The 19,730-nt window shown below is 42.6% G+C and overlaps 1 protein-coding gene across 2 annotated transcripts in view; it reads left to right on the top strand.

Moving 5' to 3' along the window:
• The first annotated feature begins 3,721 nt into the window (after nt 1-3,721).
• Nucleotides 3,722-19,730, top strand: part of LOC102989132 (protein argonaute-4) — a 37,851-nt gene continuing 21,842 nt past the window's right edge. For both annotated transcript variants that reach the window (XM_024125394.3, XM_028486360.1), the window contains exons 1-7: nt 3,722-3,889; nt 10,556-10,721; nt 15,417-15,537; nt 17,083-17,264; nt 17,443-17,579; nt 17,673-17,807; nt 18,496-18,583. In XM_024125394.3, coding sequence (XP_023981162.1) covers nt 3,871-3,889; nt 10,556-10,721; nt 15,417-15,537; nt 17,083-17,264; nt 17,443-17,579; nt 17,673-17,807; nt 18,496-18,583 — 848 coding nt within the window. In that variant the 5' untranslated portion in view covers nt 3,722-3,870. The remainder of the gene's footprint in view (nt 3,890-10,555; nt 10,722-15,416; nt 15,538-17,082; nt 17,265-17,442; nt 17,580-17,672; nt 17,808-18,495; nt 18,584-19,730) is intronic.

The raw sequence follows: 19,730 nt of genomic DNA, 5'->3' as shown, positions 1-19,730 counted from the left end.
AGAGACCAGCAGCCCACACAAGGGTTGGAGTGTGGGCTCCAGCATGGGTGGCTGGCGCCCTGCCATCTGGCACAAGGTCCACTAGCAAGGCTCCCTCTGGCACAATCTGGTCTCAGGGGAGCATCGACACATTCAAAAAATCCAGTTCCATTCATAAACCTCTACTGAGCGTGTTCTGGCTCTCACCCTCAGATGAGTGCGCCAAGTCCCTGTCCTCAGGTGACTCAGACAAAGGCTGTGTAAACATGCTTGGTCCCTGACAACTCTGCTTCCGGCTCTTGGACTAAGCCGAGATCATGAGCTCACTGTCTCTCAAAGGACAGCAAGACAGCAGCAGGGGAGCAGCTTTTAGCTGGGGGAAAGGAGGGAAGGGAGGAGAATTATTTACTATTGGGCACTTACTCTGTGCCAGACACACAGGAACATGCACATATGTGGTTTAACTTCCTCCTCACAACATCCTTGAGCAGTAGGTGAAGGGACTTGTCCCAGGTCCTTAGAGCTAGTAGGTTGTGGAACTGGGATTTGAACCCAGAACCGCCTGATTGGAAAGTCTGCACTCTGGAGAAGCTGGGGATTCACCCAGAGTTTTTTAGCTAGGCCCCTCCACTGGACCATTTCTAGTTCCCATGGTTTACACATTAATTGCTCATTCATTCATTCATTCATTCCATACATTTCCCTGAGTAGACATTTGGTGCCAAGTAACATGTTAGGCAACAGAAACACAAACCTGAATTCCTGAATAAGGCATAAGCCCTGCTTTCAAGGATTTATAATGTAATGGGAGCCAGGCCTGAACTGAGACAGAAGACCAGGAGCTGAGTTAATTATACCACCAAGGGAGGCCCTGTGGTAGTCTGGCCAGAGGGCAAGTAGTTTTAACATGAGAATGAGAATTCAAGGTTTGGTGTCATGGGGGTGCAAATAGATTGCCAATTCTCTGCCCATTCCCCACCCTGTCCTGTAGATGTGTGGGGTGTGGGAGATTGAGCAGACACCATCAGAGAGAGCTGAGGGGGAAGTGGATTCTGGGCCAGAGCTTCCTCTCAGACACAGCAGGAAGTGGAAGGAGAGCTTGTCGAACAGACTGAGGTTTAGGAGAGTCTGTTGACTATAGAATATTGGTTTGGGAGGGCTCAGAAGGGCTCAGTCGGAAGGGGGGCAGTGGGTGCCTGAGTGGGAGTGAGTTTGGAAGAATGTAGATCATCAGAGCAGTCGAGAATGGCAGGGGTGAGAGACTGAGGAATTGAGGCGTTGCAGTCATGACTATGGCCTAAATTCATTTCATACTCAGGTTTCTGAGGCTATTTTCAGTACAGGAAACAAGCTATGGTCTCTGCTCAGTGTACCAAATAAAATATGGGGGGAAATCTGTTAGAAAGTGAGAGGGGGAAAGTCAGCCTCAAACCAGGCTGGAAGCCACCAGCACTGTGTGAATGGGAAGAATTTAGCCTGGAGTGGAGAAGGCAGGTGGCTACTAGGCTTAACTCAAAACTTGACCTTTGGGGACTTCCATGGTGGTACAGTGGTTAGGAATCCACCTGCCAACGCAGGGGGCACGGGTCGGGCCCTGGTCTGGGAAGATACCACTTGCCGCAGGGCAACTAAGCCTGTGCACCACAACTACTGAGCCTGCGCTCTAGAGCCCGGGAGCCACAACCACTGAAGCCCGCGCTCCTAGAGCCCGTGCTCTGCAACAAGAGAAGCCACTGCAATGAGAAGCCCACGCACCGCAATGAAGAGTAGCCACTGCTCGCCGCAGCTGGACAAAGCCCGCGCGCAGCAACAAAGACCCAATGCAGCCAAAAATAAATAAATTTATAAAAAATTTAAAAAAAAATCTTGGCCTTTAGTTGGTTTTCCTTATCCTCTTAACTGTCAACCAGTCTGTTCTTTTAGTGAATACTTCCTCCCCTTCAAACTTTCTGTCCCCCATCATTGTTTCCAGTGAATATCTGGCTTAACGGAGAAGCAGCATGGCACTATGGAAAGAACTTGGAGTATGGTATCAGTAGACTAGAGTCCAGTTACTTGATTAAAAGTCTCAGTTCTATAGCCAGCCGGGGATGGAATCAGCCAGGACTAGAACGCAGGATTTAGAACTCCAATTTTTCCATGCTTCTCAGCCATATCATGTAATGCAGAGCCTGATTTTCTTAGCTCCTCTGAGGTTGTTTCCTCATCTACACAAATACCTTTCTTAATAATATCTACCTTATAGGTGGTTGTGAAGATTAGATGACATGTGAAGCCCATAACAAAGTGCCTGGCCATGGTGTGCCCCAAATATTTTTTTAAATCATTTTCTTCATACAAAAATTACTTGGCTCTATGGCTGCACATTGTAGGTGCTCAACTAACTATCATACTACACGTGTTATGGGCTGAATTGTGTCCCCTCAAAATTCACACCGTGAAATCCTAAGCCTCATTACTTCAGAATTCACTGTATTTGGAGAGAGGGTCTTTAGAGAGGCAATTAAATTAAAATGAAGTCTGTAAGGTGGGCCTTAATCCAGGATGACTAGTGTCCTTATAAGAAGAGGACATTTGGACACAGATGTATGCAGAGGAAAAACCATGTGAAGACACAGGGAGAAGATGCCATCTACAAGCAAAAGAGAGAGATCTCAGAAGAAACCAATCCTTGATCTTGGATGTTTAGCCTCCATAACTGTAATAAAATTAATTTCTGTTGTTTAAACCACTCAATCTGTGGTACTCTGTAATGGCAGCTCTAGCAAATGAGTACAACACATACACATTGTCCCTTTTTAACTGGTGGGCACAGAGCTGCCTCATTCTGAAGACTAGAAACTCCTTCTTGGCCTATGTTCTCCAACTCAAAGTCCCAACTGAAAGCCCCAAGGATGCTGGGTCTACTGGGCTGACCGCACCACCCTGGAGTGGGGTGTTGCTCCTTTGGCTCTTGGCGGCTACAGTGAAGTCATCCAAGAAAGCAAAACTTTTCTCTATGAAGTGACTGGTGACTTGCTGAGCAGAGGTCATAGACAGTGAGAGAACACATCATTCATCATAGTCCATTCCCGTGGTGCTTTCGGCTGCACGGGTCGGGAAGAGCACCTGGGTGTACAGTCTTGGATGAAGAAGTGTAAGGAAAATGCTGCGTCCGTGGTGACCCCGGTGTTCTCAGTCCCAGGACAGTGGAGAAAGAGCAGACAGAGGAGAAAGAAGTGGTCTGAGGTGGGAGGAAGGAGGAGAGGTGTCCGACGTGAATCTCAGGACACTTTCCACGGGCGGAAGTGGAGAGCTGTGTCTGGATGAGCGGGGTCTGCAATCCCGATCTTTTTCCGGGCACTTGTGTGCTGGGATTCTCTGGGAGCACAGCATGTAGGCCCCCCAGCGCCCTTCGCCGGGGAAGGCCTCCCTGGGCTACAGGGCAGTGCGGGCGGGCGGGCGCGCGCCCGACACGTCCTCTGGGCGCTGCCCCATCAGGGCGCGCGCGCCCACCCCCGCCCCAGCCCGACTCTGCCCCACGCCGGGCCGGCTGGACCCGGCTTCCGGGGCTGTGCACGCCCCCTCCGTGAGCCGGGACCCCTGGCCGCGCGCGCCCTGCGCCCTCTCCCCGCCCGACGGGCGCGCGCGCTGGCTCCCGCTCCCGCTCCCGCTGGCGGCGGCGGCGGGGATTGTTTTTGTTGTCGCTGAGGCCGGAAGAGCCGCGGGAGCCGGGTCCCTGTCCCCGGGCCGGGCGCCGCCGCCGCCCCTTGCTCAGCGCCCGCGTCTCCGCGGCGCCCCCATAGCGCCAATATTCCGGAGATCAAGCGTTACGCGGCGGCGGCGGCGGCGGCGGCGGGGCCCGGAGCGGGAGGCGCCGGGGACCGCGGCGAGGCGGCCCCCGCCGCCGCCATGGAGGCGCTGGGACCCGGTGAGGAGGACGCTCGGGCCGGGACCAGGACCGGACCCGGGGACGGGTGGGCGGGCGGGCGGGCTGGCAGCTCCCCGTGGCCCCCATCGGCCTGTGCGTACCTGGGTTGGGCCGTCAGGCCTGGGGGAGGGGGACCCCATGGCCCAAGGCGGAGGGAGCTGACCCTGGCCTCGGCGGGGGCGGGTTCCGCGCCCCAGCCTGGAGAGCTGAGCCAGTTCTCGAGGTCTAAGGAAGGAACGAGGTCACCGAGGAAAGTGACCCGCGTCCGCAGGTCTCAGGGAGACCTGACCCAACCTCAGGGAGGTGGTCTGTGCTCCACGGTGGAGGCGAGGCCAGTTTGGGCTTCAGAAGGGACGCGATCTGTGCCAGGTGCCGAGCGGAGGCCTGGCCCGGACCGGACCGGACCGGGAAGGACTCCACCATCTACTACCACGGGTATTCTTGGCTTGGGGCCGCACCCCTGTTTTTCTTTGCACTGACAGTCCAGAGCCCTAAGATAAGGAAGAAAGAGAACTTCCCCTAAACACTTCTCATTAGCCCCAAAGGCCAAAGGGCAAAGTGTCCACCCTTTCTCAAAGGCCCTGAAGTCTCGGGGAATGTGGTCTTCTGCCTCAGTCTACCTGTCAGTCTGTGCAAGAGACCCAGAGTGGTCTGTCGTAGCTCCTCAGTGACAGGCGAGTTACCAGCCAGAGGCTCCAGCTCCGGCTTTAATACTCCGAGTATCTTCTAATTGGGTTAGAAGTAGTTGTGAGGATCAAATGAAGGAGAAAGTGCTTTGGAAACTGTATTATGAATGGCCTCTGGTTATCTCCCCGACTCTGCCCAAACAAGAAGAACCATTCCAAGTTGTAACAAATGCCCTGCAGATTGGAGTCTGCTGCTCCCACCTGGAACCCCAACAAGTTTCTGATGTCTTGGCTAAGTAGGGCAGGGTTTAGGGGCTGTGTTAGAATTAACTTTAATATCGTACCTTATCTACATAGTAGTCTTAGTTGTAGAGCATTTCATTTTTTTAGTGCATAGAAAACTCAGTCTACCATTTGAGTTTGGAAACTTTGCAAGTTTGTTTATTTGAAACTTGTTTACATAGCTGAATGATTCAACTCCACTTTAATTTGCTGCTTAGAGTATTTTTTTTAAGTCTTTATTGAATTTATTCAGTATTGCTTCTGTTTTATGTTTTGGTTTTTTGGCCACGAGGCATGTGGGATCTTAGCTCCTGACCAGGGATCCAACCCCCCACCCCCTGCACTGGAAGGCGAAGTCTTAACCTCTGGACCACCCGGGAAGTCCCTAGAGTTTTGGGGTTTTTTTAAATTAATTTATTTATTTTGGCTGCTTTGGTTCTTCATTGCTGTGCATGGCTTTCTCTAGTTGCAGTGAGCAGGGGCTACTCTTCGTTGTGGTGCGTGGGCTTCTCGTTGCGGTGGCTTCTCTTGTTGCGGTGGCTTCTCTTGTTGCAGAGCACGGGCTCTAGGCACGCGGGCTTCAGTAGTTGTGGCTCGCGGGCTCTAGAGCACAGGCTCAGTAGTTGTGGCGCCAGGGGCTTAGTTGCTCCGAGGCATGTAGGATCTTCCCGGACCAGGGCTCGAACCCGTGTCCCCTGCATTGGCAGGTGGATTCTTAACCACTGCGCCACCAGGGAACCCCCTTAGAGTATTTTTTAAAGGATTTTGTAGTCAAATTTCATATGCCTTTTAAAAATAAATTGGTTATGTCACATTAATATTATTTGATAAACCTCAGTGTATTACACAGGGTTACTTCAGCTATGTCCCCCGGCTAAAGGCATGATCAGGTCTTTAGGAATGTAACAGACTTATGTTCAAATCCAATCTAGTAATTTAATAGTTGTATAACCTTGGGCAAATTACTTAATTCCTTTGAACTTTCATTTCCGCAACTATAAAATAAGGGTAATAATAATTATGTGCTGTAAGATTGTTGTGAGAATGAAATAAGGTAATGTATGTGGGAAGTCTTATTGTAGATAGTAATGCATTGGAGATACTCAACAAATGTTTCTTCCCTCCCTCCCCTGCTAGAAAGTCATAATTGAATCAACTGTTGCATTTATGAGCTGATATTGAAAGAGACTATGTAACTGTGTATACAAACCAAATTTCATGGAAAAGATCAACCTGGCAGTATTAGGAACATCCCAGGGACTCTCTTTTTGGTTTGATTTTAGATTTTGCAGGATTTATCATTTCGCCCAGGATTGAGGAAAATTAATTCTCACTAACCACATTTATAAGACACTAATGAATAAGCCACAATGTCATGTAGATCTTTTCCGTTGACTGGAATATTTTCTTGCCTACTGTCTAGCAAACTCCTTTTTTGGTTGTCACCTTGGAAACCCAATTAATAACAAGAAGCTGCTTGCTGAGCATGAATTAGAGCAAAGGGAGTTGATAGTCTTGTGGGATATTTCATCCAGGCTAAGAACCTAGAGAAGCTTTCCTGCTTCTTTGTTAAAGCACATGGATCTAGTGCTCTGTTCCCTCCTAGCTTGAACAATCATTGGAGGATGTTTAGTCTTGCTCTGCTCTCCCTCACCCAATTTCAATTTCTGACAACAATAACTTGGAAATAAATATATTTAATTATATTACCATTTATTTTGTTTATATTAATAGTAATATTGATTTTTACAGTGCTTTACAGTTTGGAAAGTGCTTTCTTAGCTGTTAGCTCATTTAATTCTCTGTGAGGTAGGCAAGGCAGGTATGATCCCCATTTTACAGATGAGAAAAGAGGTTCAGAGAGCTTAAGTGACTTTATCAAGGTCTCAAGGCTGAGTGGTGAGGATGAGTCTGGGTCACCTGACTCCTAGTCTAATGCCCTCCTCATCTATTAAGCTGACTTCATCTAATCTGTGTTGAGTCATATTTGTTACCTTTTTGGAAGATGTCATTCTCTGACTTTGTCACTAAATTTTGGAGATGCTCCCCACATGAAGACCTTTGAGCAATAACTATAACATTTATGCAAGCGCAGTCATAATAGCTAACATTTATCGAGTGCTTACCATTGTGAGGCACCATGTTAAGCCTTTTATATACATTGTCTCATGAGATCCTCACAGTAGCCTTATGAGATGGATGCTATTATTATCATACCTCCTCCATTTTATAGATAAGGAAACTGATGCACAGATTGGCTGAGGAACTGGCCCTAGGTCATGCAGTTAGGGAGTGGTAAAACCAGGACTGAAACTCAGGCAGTTTGGTTCCAGAGCCTTAGCCACTGTGATTTATTTCTTCATAAGTCGTTTGATAAATTCAAAGAAACCCGCTTTGGGGATGAACAATTTTAGAATATATCTTTTTAAATAAGTCTTCTAAACTTATTAAAAGGAATGATCACTCACCGTCTAACTTTTCTCTCTTGCCATGGAAAAGACACACACTCTGCATTTCTCCACTTCTTATTCCCTTTCCTTCCTTTCTTCTGCCTCTGCCTCTTTAAAGGGCATCAAGTACTTTAGAGAGGTATAGATGCCATAGGATTGTGAAGTAAATGGGAGAAGAAAAAGCCCTGAACTGGGAGTAAGGAGACCTAGTCTAGTCATATGTCCTTGGGCAAGTCACTTGATCCAAATTTCTGTTTGCAGATTTCTGTCATAAAGCTGGATTTGCGATACAAAGATTGCTTAAGCATATCTTGGAATATGCAGGGCTGACTTTTTTATATGATTTAATTGGGTTAATTCAGTATGCCTGTCTACCTCTAATATTATTTATTATCTACTTCTTGTTTATAAATGCCGTATCACACCAAGAGTAGATCCCCTTGTTCACCAGAAGTGGAACTCAACTCCAAGGAATAATAATATTTTTAGTATAAATTAAGTGCTTTTTTGTTTCAATGAAAAGATAATCATCAATTCTTTTGTTTTAGAAATGACTAGGTTTCTGTTTAGTTTCTACCTGGATCTGCTACAGGGATTATTGGTACTGTTCAGTTCAACATTTATTGAATTCCTACAATGTGCTCGTCATTGAATTAGGTATTGAGATAACAACGAACTGGAAGTCCATTTCTTCTAAGAGTTTACAGTCTAGTGAAGGAGACACTAATTTAACAAGTTGTTTCTAGGTACTTGTCGTAAGTGCTCCCTTATACAGAAGTTCTTGGGAACACAGAAGATGCATCCTCCAGCCTGGAGATTCTGGAAAGGCTTTCCAAGGAGGTTGCACTCAACCTGAGTTTTGAAGGATGAGTATAATTTAGGGGAAGAAGGAACAGTGAATTTAATACGTGAAAAGATTTTCAGTACTTTAAGAATTAGTATGTGGTGATCTGTCAACACAAATTTCATTAAAGTGTTTGCTTTGATTTTCCTAAGCGATTTGGACCAGAACAGCTTCTTGCTTCAAAGTTTTCTCTCCTTAGCGAATTGTCTTTGTTCTTGGTGAAATACCATTGCAACAAGAAAACCTGTTGTAACTTTCCTTTGTAAACACAGCTCACTTTACTCAACACCTATTCATAGCAGAAAAGATGTTTATGTTTTAGGCCAGCGTCCATTTGACATTATAATAAAAAATGAGTAAGATTTTCTGTAGACAGATATTTCCCAGACTGTGTTTCCCTAAATCCTTATCTACTGAGTATTGATAGATGTTTGATTTTAAAAACAGAGAGAGGGACTTCCCTGGTGGTCCAGTGGTTAAGACTTCGCCTTCCAGGGCAGGGGGTGCGGGTTTGATCCCTGGTCGGGAGCTAGGATCCCACATGCCTAGCAGCCAAAAAAACAAAACATAAAACAGAAGCAATATTGTAACAAATTCAATAAAGACTTAAAAAATGGCCCACATCAGGGGCTTCCCTGGTGGCGCAGTGGTTAAGAATCCACCTGCCAATGCAGGGGACACTGGTTCGAGCCCTGGTCGAGGAAGATCCCACATGCCGCGGAGCAACCAAGCCCATGCGCCACGACTACTGAGCCTGCGCTCTAGAGCTCGAGAGCCGCAACTACTGAAGCCCGCGCACCTAGAGCCCATGATCCGCAACAAGAGAAGCCGCCGCAATGAGAAGCCTGTGCACCGCAACGAAGAGTAACCCCCACTCGCTGCTGCTAGAGAAAGCCTGCGTACAGCAATGAAGACCCAACTCAGCCACAAATAAATAAGTAAAATAAATAAATTTATATTTAAAAAATGGCCCACATTAAAAAAAAATCTAAAAAAAAATAGAAACAGAGAAAGAGTGTGTGTGTGTGGGTGTGTTCTAGGGAAAAACAAGTTAGGTAAATGATAAGTTAAAGTTTAACAGGTTTATTTATTACATGACTTCTTAGAGAATTTAACATGATAATATACATTGGAATTTTAAGCAGGGGAGGGAATATGCAGTTTCTTTAGCTTATGGAATCCTTTCTTTTTATGGAATATCTTGGGAACCATCAATGGAATAATTTGGAATGACTGCCATATCTAGACCAAGGTTTCTCAGCCTCAGTACTGTTTTATTTTATTTTATTTTTTAAAAATAACCAGTTTAGTCTAAACTTACAGTTTAGACTGTAAGTTCCTTGAAAGCAGAGGCTCTTTTTTTCCTGAGTCCACAGTACATGTTAGACATATAATAAATGAATAAATGTTTGTTGAAGAAATGAACTAGATCTTGTGATCAGGAAATATCTGTCCAGATTTTTAAAATATCACGTTATAAGCAAGAAAGTCTAACATTATTGGTATTGTTTCACTATGTAAGTTAGCAATTAAATTGATAAATATAGCTGCTGTTTAATCTCCTACAGTCTGTACAAACTATAATAATGCAGGCTAATTTATGGAGGATTAATGGATCATCTTCAGCCTGAACTGGTGATGGCTCCCAGAGTTTAGAGATGGTTTTATTTATTTAATAAATTTATTTATTTATTTTTGGCTGCGTTGGGTCTTCGTTGCTGCTCACGGGCTTTCTTTAGTTGTGGCGAGTGGGAGCTACTCTTCATTGCGGTGCACGGGCTTCGTATTGTGGTGGCTTCTCGTTGCAGAGCAGGGGCTCTAGGCACGCGGGCTTCAGTAGCTGTGGCACGTGGGCTCTAGAGTGCAGACTCAGTTGTGGTGCACGGGCTTAGCTGCTCCACTGCATGTGGGATCTTCCCGGACCAGGGCTCCAACCCGTGTCCCCCGCATTGGCAGGCGGATTCTTAATCACCACACCACTAAGGAAGTCCGAGATGTTTTTATTTTAAAATGCATATAATTTTGTAAGCCTAGCTGTAAATCTACTGATGCTGATAAAAGGTTTTAGACAGTAGATTGCCTCTGAGGGTTCATCATACTGTGTCTAATGTTGACATCCCCCCATATTCAGAATAATAGCAACATGGCAAAATATTTAGAAATCTAGAGAGTCTTAGGTCAAAAAACTTTTGACCTTTGTATATCAGAGTATGTTCAGTGAATAATAAGATCTCAATAATTGTAGCAATTTTTGTTTTGTTTTGGTCATGCCACGTGGCTTGTGGGAATTTAGTTCCTGGGCCAGGGATTGAACCCGGGTCCTTGGCAGTGAGAGTGCAGAGTCCTAACCACTGGACCACCAGGGAATTTCCAATTGTAGCTATTATCATCATCATCCTGATCATGAGGGGAATATTATCCTTCACAAACAAATAGCACATCAAATATCTTTCATTCTCTTCAGGACCTCCAACCAGCCTGTTTCAGCCACCTCGTCGTCCTGGCCTTGGAACTGTTGGAAAACCAATTCGACTGTTAGCCAATCATTTTCAGGTTCAGATTCCTAAAATAGATGTGTATCATTATGACGTGGATATTAAACCAGAAAAACGGCCTCGTAGAGTCAACAGGTAAGGATTAGAAAGAGAAGGCTTCTTATACATTTAAATACATGTAATTTGTTTATCATGAATCGTATTGTTCTCTAAACTCTTTTAACATGTAGGCTTTTTTTTTTTCTCTAAGATGTTAAGTTTCTTGACAGCAGGTTTGCTGTCTCATACTTGGTTGTCCTCCACAGATTCTAGCAGAATGCAGGATACATCATTGTTCAGTCAGTAAATACTTAATGAAGGAAGAAGAAAGGTCACTCTTTCACTGTCCAAAGGTGGCAGAAATTTATAAAAATAGGTGAAGCCACTGGTGTCTATGGAAAATAGAACTATGTGGAAATTCAAATTTTATTATCATGTGTTGGTATTGGACATGAGAAAAATATAAGTGTAAAGACAGAAGAATCATCTTGGGGTATTGAAGAACATAAACTCAGAAGCTCTGTTTAATTCTAGCATTATCCAAGAGGGGTCTAGATAAGATGATTTTAGCATTGTGGTCTGTATGACAGGAATTTACCAATAGTGAATATAGCCCTATAGCAGATATTTTTACAGTGTGCTGAGATCACCCACTTTCCTTTTCTCTGTTTTCACGCTGTGATATTCAGGTAGTCCTTAATATTATAGTTCTTGCCTTTCCAAGGATGCTTTTGCATAAAGTGAAGTATTTCTTTGTGGCTTGGTTTTTTTTCTCATTATAGATCAATTATTTGGCTTTCTGGTATAGTTCAATCTCATGCAAGCCCTTAATTGTTTGGCTGTTGTATAACAAATCAATGATAACAGAAGCGGTGGCAATGGCTAATATTGATGCATTTGACATATATTCTGTTGGGTGCTCACTGTGTATCAGGTATTGTTCTATGTTTTGGGAATACAACATGAACAAACAGGCAAAAGTTCCTACCCTTGAGGAACTTATATTCTAATGGGGGAAAAGTCCAAAAATAAATGAATAAGCAAACAAAACATATTATTTGTTAGTTGATGATAACTGCTAGAAAAATAAAACAGGGATGGAAGATAGGGATGGAGGATGGGCCACTGATTTTACATATATATATATATACATACACGCACATATAGTATATATAGTATTTATGTGTATTGTAAATACATATATATTTTGTATATATGTTACATATATATTATGTAAGATGTTTGTGTGAACGCATGTGTGTGTATATATATGGGTACACGCACACACATATATATGTAATATTTTAATAGTATAGTTAGGGAAGAGCTGACTGAAAAGTGACATTTGAGGAGAAACCTAGAGGAGGTGAGGGATATCTACATGACGAGAGTCCCAGGCAGAGGCAGCAGCTTGCATGGTATAGTCAAGGAATAGCAGATAAAGCCTGTATTGCTGGAGTGAGTGAGGGGGAGAGTGATAGAGAAACTCCAAAGGGCCCTATCATGCAGAGTCTTGTAGGTGGTCCTAGAACTTTAGTGTTTACTCTGATTAGATGGGTTTTGAGTAGACATTTGATATGACTAACTTAGATTTTTAACGGATCATTTTGGCTGCTGTGTTGAAAACGAACCCTAGCAGGTATGGGTGAAAAGCAGGGAAATCAATTAGGAGGCATGTGTAATGATTCAGGTGAAAAATGATGGTGGTTTGAACTTGGGTAGTAAAAGTGATAGTGATAAAAACTGGTCAGAGACTACAAATATTTTTAAGGTAGCGTCAGCAAGATTTGTTGATGGATTGAACAGGAGGTATGAAAGAAATGAATCATCATTGATTCCAGGGTTTTTGTCCTGAGGGAATGGAAAGATGGAGTTGCCATTTATCGGGACGGGGAAAACTATGGGAGAGGCCAACAGGGTTGACAGATCAGGAGATCTGTTTTTTGGCCATGTTAGGATTGAGATGTCTATTGGACATCCCAGTGAAGATGTTGTGCAGGAAGTTGAATACATGAGGTTGGACTCAGCAGAAAGGTCCAGGCTGGAGACAAACATCTGAAAGTCATCAGCATATTGGTGGTAAAGCCATGAGACTGCGTGAGATCATGTAGGAAGTGGGTGTGGTTAAAGAAAATAAGATTTCAAGACTGAGTCCTGAGGTAACTCAATACTTACAAATGGGGAGATGAGGAAGAATCAGCAAGGAGACTGGCATGGAGAGGCCACTGGGATAAGAGATAACCAGGGCAGAGTGAGGAGGCAAGGGAAGAAGATGTTTTAAGCTGAAAGAATTGATCGTCTAATGTTCGAGGAGCCTTGAATTTCACAATGTGGAGCTCACTGGGGACCTTGATAAGAGTAGCTTTGGTGGAGGAAAAGCCTCACTAGAGAAGATTGAAGAGAGAAAGGAGAAGAGCAATTAGAGACAGCTCTGTCAAGGGATTTTGATGCAATGGGGAGCAGAGAAATGGAATGTTCAGACGAGGATGAAGTGGGATCAGGAAATTTCAATTTTTTTTTAAGATGAAGAAATTATAGCATATTTATATGCTGAAGGCAGTAATTCAGTAGAGTGGGAAAATTTGATGATTCAGGAGAGAGGAAGATTCCTGGAGTGTTATCCTTGAGCATACCAGAGTAAGTAGGCTGGTTAGCAGCCCTTTAGTCTTGTCCAAAACATCCATAAGACATTTGGTCTATGTCAAAAGGTCCCTGAAATTTGGTCCTTTTCAAAACGTCCATGAGCGTATTTGGCCCATGCCAAATTTTTGTTTTGGACAGAAGTGAATATCAAGGACCTTTTGGTGTGGACCAAATGTCTCCATGGACATTTTGGACAGGACCAAATATGACCAAATATCAAGGACCTTTTAGGATGGACCAAATGTCTTATGAATGTTTTGGACAGGACCAAATGTCCTGCAAGCAGTAGGCTTATTGCATGACAAGCACTGTTCTAAATATTCTGTGTCTATTTATTCACTTAATACGACAACTTTTGTGGTGGGTGTATGGTTACCATAATTTTACAAATGAAGAAACAGATGTGAGAGATTAAGTAACTTGTCCATCGTCATACAGCTCTGCCACTTAATCATTGTGTGACCAGGGGCAGTTTACTTGCCCATTCTGAATTTTTATTTTTTCTCTTTAATATGAGGACAATAATTATTGCCCTGCTTGTCTCACAAGGTTGTTGTGAAGGTTAAATGAGAATAGAGGTGAAAATATGTTTTTTACTGTAAAAGTTCATGGTTACATTTTAAGAAAGTAAGATAAGAAATTACCCTTCCAGTCCGAAAAATACTGTTCTTTTTTTTTTTTTTTAAAATATGTTTTTTACTGTAAAAGTTCATGGTTACATTTTAAGAAAGTAAGATAAGAAATTACCCTTCCAGTCCGAAAAATACTGTTCTTTTTTTTTTATTTATAAATAAGCACAAGCCTCTTGTCAGTTAACAACAGCCTGTATTTATTTATTAAATTTTTATTTATTTATTTATTTATTATTTTTGGCTGTGTTGGGTCTTCGTTTCTGTGCGAGGGCTTTCTCTAGTTGCGGCGAGTGGGGGCCACTCTTCATCACGGTGCGTGGGCCTTTCACTGTCGCGGCCTGTCTCGTTGCAGAGCACAGGCTCCAGACGCACAGGCTCCGTAGTTGTGGGTCCAGTTGCTCTGCAGCATGTGGGCTCTTCCCAGACCAGGGCTCGAACCCGTGTCCCCTGCATCGGCAGGCAGATCCTCAACCACTGCGCCACCAGGGAAGCCGCAAATATACTGTTCTTAAGTCAGCTTTTTAAAATTGGGAATGTATGAGACTATATTTCTCCATCAGTTTTTTTCAGTTGCATGATTTGGTTTGAAAACATATGACTTTCCCACAGATTTCATTTGTAGTAATATTAATGCCTTAGCTAGTTGTGATGTATTTTAAGGTATAGTTCCCCTACATGGGGCTCACTAATGTTGGTAAGACATAGCACCTGACATTTCATTGATGCTAGCATTCGAAAATCACACAGACCCAGATCTGTCCATCTTAAACTGTAGACTCTGGTTCCCCCACAGCTGCATTTGTTTCAGAGCCTGCATACAGTGTGATCTGGCATATATGCAGAAACATTTAAATAAAGCTATTCATGCTCTATTGAGAGAAAGGCTTTCTTTCTAAACAGAAAGAAACTACATTGGTAATCTTTACAGAATGAGGATATTTTACGACATTCCCTTTTCTATACTGCTTGGTGGCAGTTTGGAATATAACAAGACAGTATGAAGAATAATAAATTTCTAGCATTATCAAAGGGGTTGACTTAGTCCTTTGATTTTGAGGCATCTTAGATTTATTGATCCCCAGATTTCTGAATTCTGCTCACTCTCTTTTCCAAAACCAGTACACTTGAATAAGGATGCTTATTTGATAACACACTTATCATTGTTCAGTTATGAACATGCCAAACTTAGATACCTAAGACAGGTTATTCTTATAAGGCTCTATTTATCTTAGGAGAGGATTTTGGAAAGCAAGAATTTGAGAGGATGCTATAAAGTTTATTCTCTTTTTCCTTTTACTCCCTCCTTTTTGTTGTCATCTCATGATTGCTTTTGTTCACTTGCCTACCTTTCTTTAGTTAACTATTTTTCTAATTACTTGAGTCAGTTGTAACTTTAACTCTTACTTTTTCCAAGGAGTTTTGAACTGAATTTAGATGATTAAGGTATGGTGATAGTTTCCTTACTGTTCACCACCGCTTCTCAGAGCTAACCTACACTATCTCCATTACTGTTAAGGGACGTAGTAGATACAATGGTGCGGCACTTCAAGATGCAGGTATTTGGTGATCGGCAGCCGGGCTATGATGGCAAAAGAAACATGTACACAGCACATCCACTGCCAATTGGACGGGAGAGGGTAAGTGTTAACAGCAAGAAATATTGATTAGACTTATGTCATTTAGTAGTAATTACATAGGACAACAGTGTTTCCCTTTCTAATAACAATTCAGCACTTAAAGTCGTTTCTCATGCTGATGATAGATTTGTTATTCTGTCCATATTCTCTTGTCCCTTAGTTAACCAATAATTAAGCATTAGAATTTAGGTTGATTATGTCATCTTTACATATATTCCAGGTTTCTCACAGTGTTAACGTGCCACCTGAATCTGAAGAGTGGAATTTTTATAACTTGTAGAATATTATATAACACCCACTTATGAAAATATTTTTAATACCACATAACTTAAGACATTTGTTTTAAAAATTTAAAAGCAATACATAAATATATACTCATTATAACCTTATTCAGACAATCTAGAAATGCTATGGTTTCCTGCCTCCCAACCTGCCTGTACCCTCAATCCCATTTTCACTTTCAGAGGAAACTACTATAATATTTCAGTATATATCCTTTCATATATTTTTTTGTGCCTTAGCTATTTATGCATATTTATATATATTATTTTTTTAAAAAATAAATTTATTTATTTATTTATATTTTTGGCTGCGCACGAGCTTTCTCTAGTTGCAGTGAGCGGGGGCTACTCTTCGTTTCGGTGCGTGGGCTTCTCATTGTGGTGGCTTCTCTTGTTGCGGTGCATGGGCTCTAGGCACGTGGGCTTCAGTAGTTGTGGCACTCGGGCTCAGTAGTTGTGGCTTGCGGGCTCTGGAGCGCAGGCTCAGTAGTTGTGACGCATGGGCTTAGTTGCTCCGTGGCATGTGGGATCTTCCCGGACCAGGGCTCGAACCCGTGTCCCCTGCATTGGCAGGCGGATTCTTAACCACTGTGCCACCGGGGAAGTCCCTATATATATTCTTATTTGTTTGATATTGTTCTATGATTTATTTTTTCATGTAACAATATGTCTGGGAGATCTTTCCATTTCTGTACATTTAAATCTACCTTATTTTTTTAATTCAATTTTTTTATTGTGGTAAAATATATATAACATAAAATTTACTATTTTAACCATTTTTAAGTGTACAATTCAGTGGCATTAAATATATTCACATTGTTCTGCAACTGTGACCACTAGCCATCTCTAGAACTTTTCATCATCCCAAACTCAAACTCTGTGCCCATTAAACAATAACTCCCCATTTTCTTCTCCCCTATCCCTGGTAACCACTATTCTACTTTCTGTATTTATGAATTTAACTATTCTAGGTACCTCATATAAGTGGAATCATATAGTATTTGTCATTTTATGTCTGGCTATTCATTTCACTTAGCATAATGTTTTCAAGGTTCATCCATGTTGTAGCATCTACCTTATTTTTAACTATTACATAATATTCAATATTAAATTATTCCCCTACTGATGGAGCATAGGTTATTTCCAGTGTTTTACAATTATAGAAAGTGTTAAACATCCTTATGCATATACTATATGAATATTCCTGGGATGTCTCAGCCTTTGTAAATATGTATGTGTATGTATTTTATGTATTTTTCCTTAGGTTGATATGGAAGTGACCCTTCCAGGTGAGGGTAAAGACCAGACCTTTAAAGTGTCTGTTCAGTGGGTATCAGTTGTGAGCCTTCAGTTGCTTTTAGAAGCTTTGGCCGGGCACTTGAATGAAGTCCCAGATGACTCAGTTCAAGCACTTGATGTTATCACAAGACACCTTCCCTCCATGAGGTTAGTTTGAATTCTTTGCCACATATGTCAGACTTTTTTTGCTAGGTTGCATTGGAGACATTGAAAGGTTTCTGCATAAGTCATAGTTCAAACTTGGTTTCAGTTTACAAAATTGAGAGTGAAATGAAAGACTCTTTCAAGTTTTTATTGTGAAACATGCAACCTCTTGTTTCTTCAGGTACACTCCAGTGGGTCGCTCCTTCTTCTCACCTCCTGAAGGTTACTACCACCCTCTGGGAGGGGGCAGGGAGGTTTGGTTTGGCTTTCATCAGTCTGTGAGACCTGCCATGTGGAATATGATGCTGAATATTGATGGTAGGATGGAACTCTCTTTACCCTTTACTCCTTTGGCTGGTTTTTTGGTCTTTTCCCTTTCACTGAAGCTAAGTATCCTTCTCTGTTTGTTAGTATCTGCAACTGCTTTCTACCGGGCTCAGCCTATCATTGAGTTCATGTGTGAGGTTTTAGACATTCAGAACATCAATGAACAGACCAAACCTCTAACAGACTCCCAGCGTGTCAAGTTTACCAAAGAAATCAGAGGTAGGTATTTGCATTACTGTGTTCTTGGAGAGGCGGCTCAGCATGGTGCAAGGAGCACGGTCTTGTAGTCAGACACACCTGGGCTTCCATCCCATTCCTGCCAGTTCTATCATTGGGACTTTGGGCAAGTTATTTAACCACTGTGAGCCTTAGTTTATTCATCTCTAAGATAAAGATAATGTGTATCTTGTAAGATTGTTGTGAGAATTAAATGCAACTAAGTGTATAAACCTTCTTTATACAGTAGCACAGTACCTGGCACATGTCAAGAACTTAGTAACTGTTACTTTTACTTACTTGAAAATTTCCATTTTAATAAAATAACACAAGTTCATTTATTCTCAGAATTTCCTTGCTTCTTTACCTGTTGTTAGCTATCTTCTCTCATTATACCATAAGTTTCATTAGGGCTATCTCCAGACCCAAGAATAAGCACCAGAACATAGTTGATGCTTGATAGATACTTATTGAATGAAGTAATACATCGTAGGTTGCAAGTCTTAAGTCATCTGGGTTCTAATTTTTTCTGCTTGGCTGGGGCTTTTTTGCCTATGCATGATGAAATTGTTCCCATATCCTTGCAACTTTTGTCCTGTACAAAGCTATGCCTTTCTGAAGACAACCTTTGAGTATTTTCTTGTCACTGTGATTTTAATTAATACTGCTCTTTTGACTGTTTTGACTTCAGGTCTTAAAGTTGAGGTGACCCACTGTGGACAGATGAAACGAAAATACCGAGTGTGTAATGTGACTAGACGGCCAGCCAGTCATCAGACGTATGTTAACCACATCTAAAATTGTACCATTATATTTTTTGTAACAAAGGAAGCTACTATAATAATTTGAGAAATTGGTATCCCATATTGTAATTTAAAAAATCACCTAGATCTTCACTTTAAAGCACCGAAGCTTTAAAAATGTTTTAAGGGACTTCCCTGGTGGTCCATTGGTTAAGACTCCACGCTTCCACTGCAGGGAGCTCAGGTTCGATCTCTGGTCAAGGAACTAAGATCCTGCATGCCACATGCCGCATTCAGCGTGGTCAAAAAAATAAAAACTAAAACTAAAACTAAAAATAAATATTTTAAATATTTTTGATAGAAATATTTATAAAACATATTTCATGCCTTTAATTCATTTCACCTCTTTTTTTTTTTTTGTAAATGTAATTATGATCCAGCCAGTTTTTCTTTCTCTCTTTTTTTTTTTTTTTTTTTTTTGTGGTACGCGGGCCTCTCACTGCCGCGGCCTCTCCCGCCGCGGAGCACAGGCTCCAGACGCACAGGCCCAGCAACCATGGCCCACGGGCCCAGCCGCTCCGCGGCATGCGGGATCCTCCCGGACCAGGGCACGAACCCGTGTCCCCTGCATCAGCAGGCGGACTCCCAACCACTGCGCCACCAGGGAAGCCCTCTTTCTCTTTTTAAAAAAATATTTATTTCTCTATTTGGTTGCACCGGGTCTTAGTTGCAGCTTGCCGGCTTCTTTAGTTGTGGCACATGGGCTCCTTAGTTGCGGCCTGTGAACTCTTAGTTGTGGCATGCATGTGGGATCTAGTTCCCTAACCAAGGATCGAACCCGGGCCCCCTGCATTGGGAGCACAGAGTCTTATCCACTGTGCCACCAGGGAAGTCATTTCACCTCTTAAACAGAGTATGCTAAACATAGATCAACTTTTATATAATGATGCAGAGTCGTCATTATGAACATGATTTATTATAGTGTTGTAATTCTCAATGCATGGCCTGAAGAATCTATTAAGGCCTGTAAGTCATAAAAGCTGTCATGGGAAGATATATATTGCTTTGTGCTTTTTTTTTTTTTTTTTTTTTTTTTTTTTGCGGTACGTGGGCCTCTCACTGTTGTGGCCTCTCCCATTGCGGAGCACAGGCTCCGGACGCGCAGGCTCAGCGGCCATGGCTC

This window comes from Physeter macrocephalus, chromosome 3, assembly GCF_002837175.3.
Source record: "Physeter macrocephalus isolate SW-GA chromosome 3, ASM283717v5, whole genome shotgun sequence".
Taxonomy (NCBI): Eukaryota; Metazoa; Chordata; class Mammalia; order Artiodactyla; family Physeteridae; genus Physeter; species Physeter macrocephalus.
This window is presented reverse-complemented; position numbering and strand designations above follow the sequence as displayed.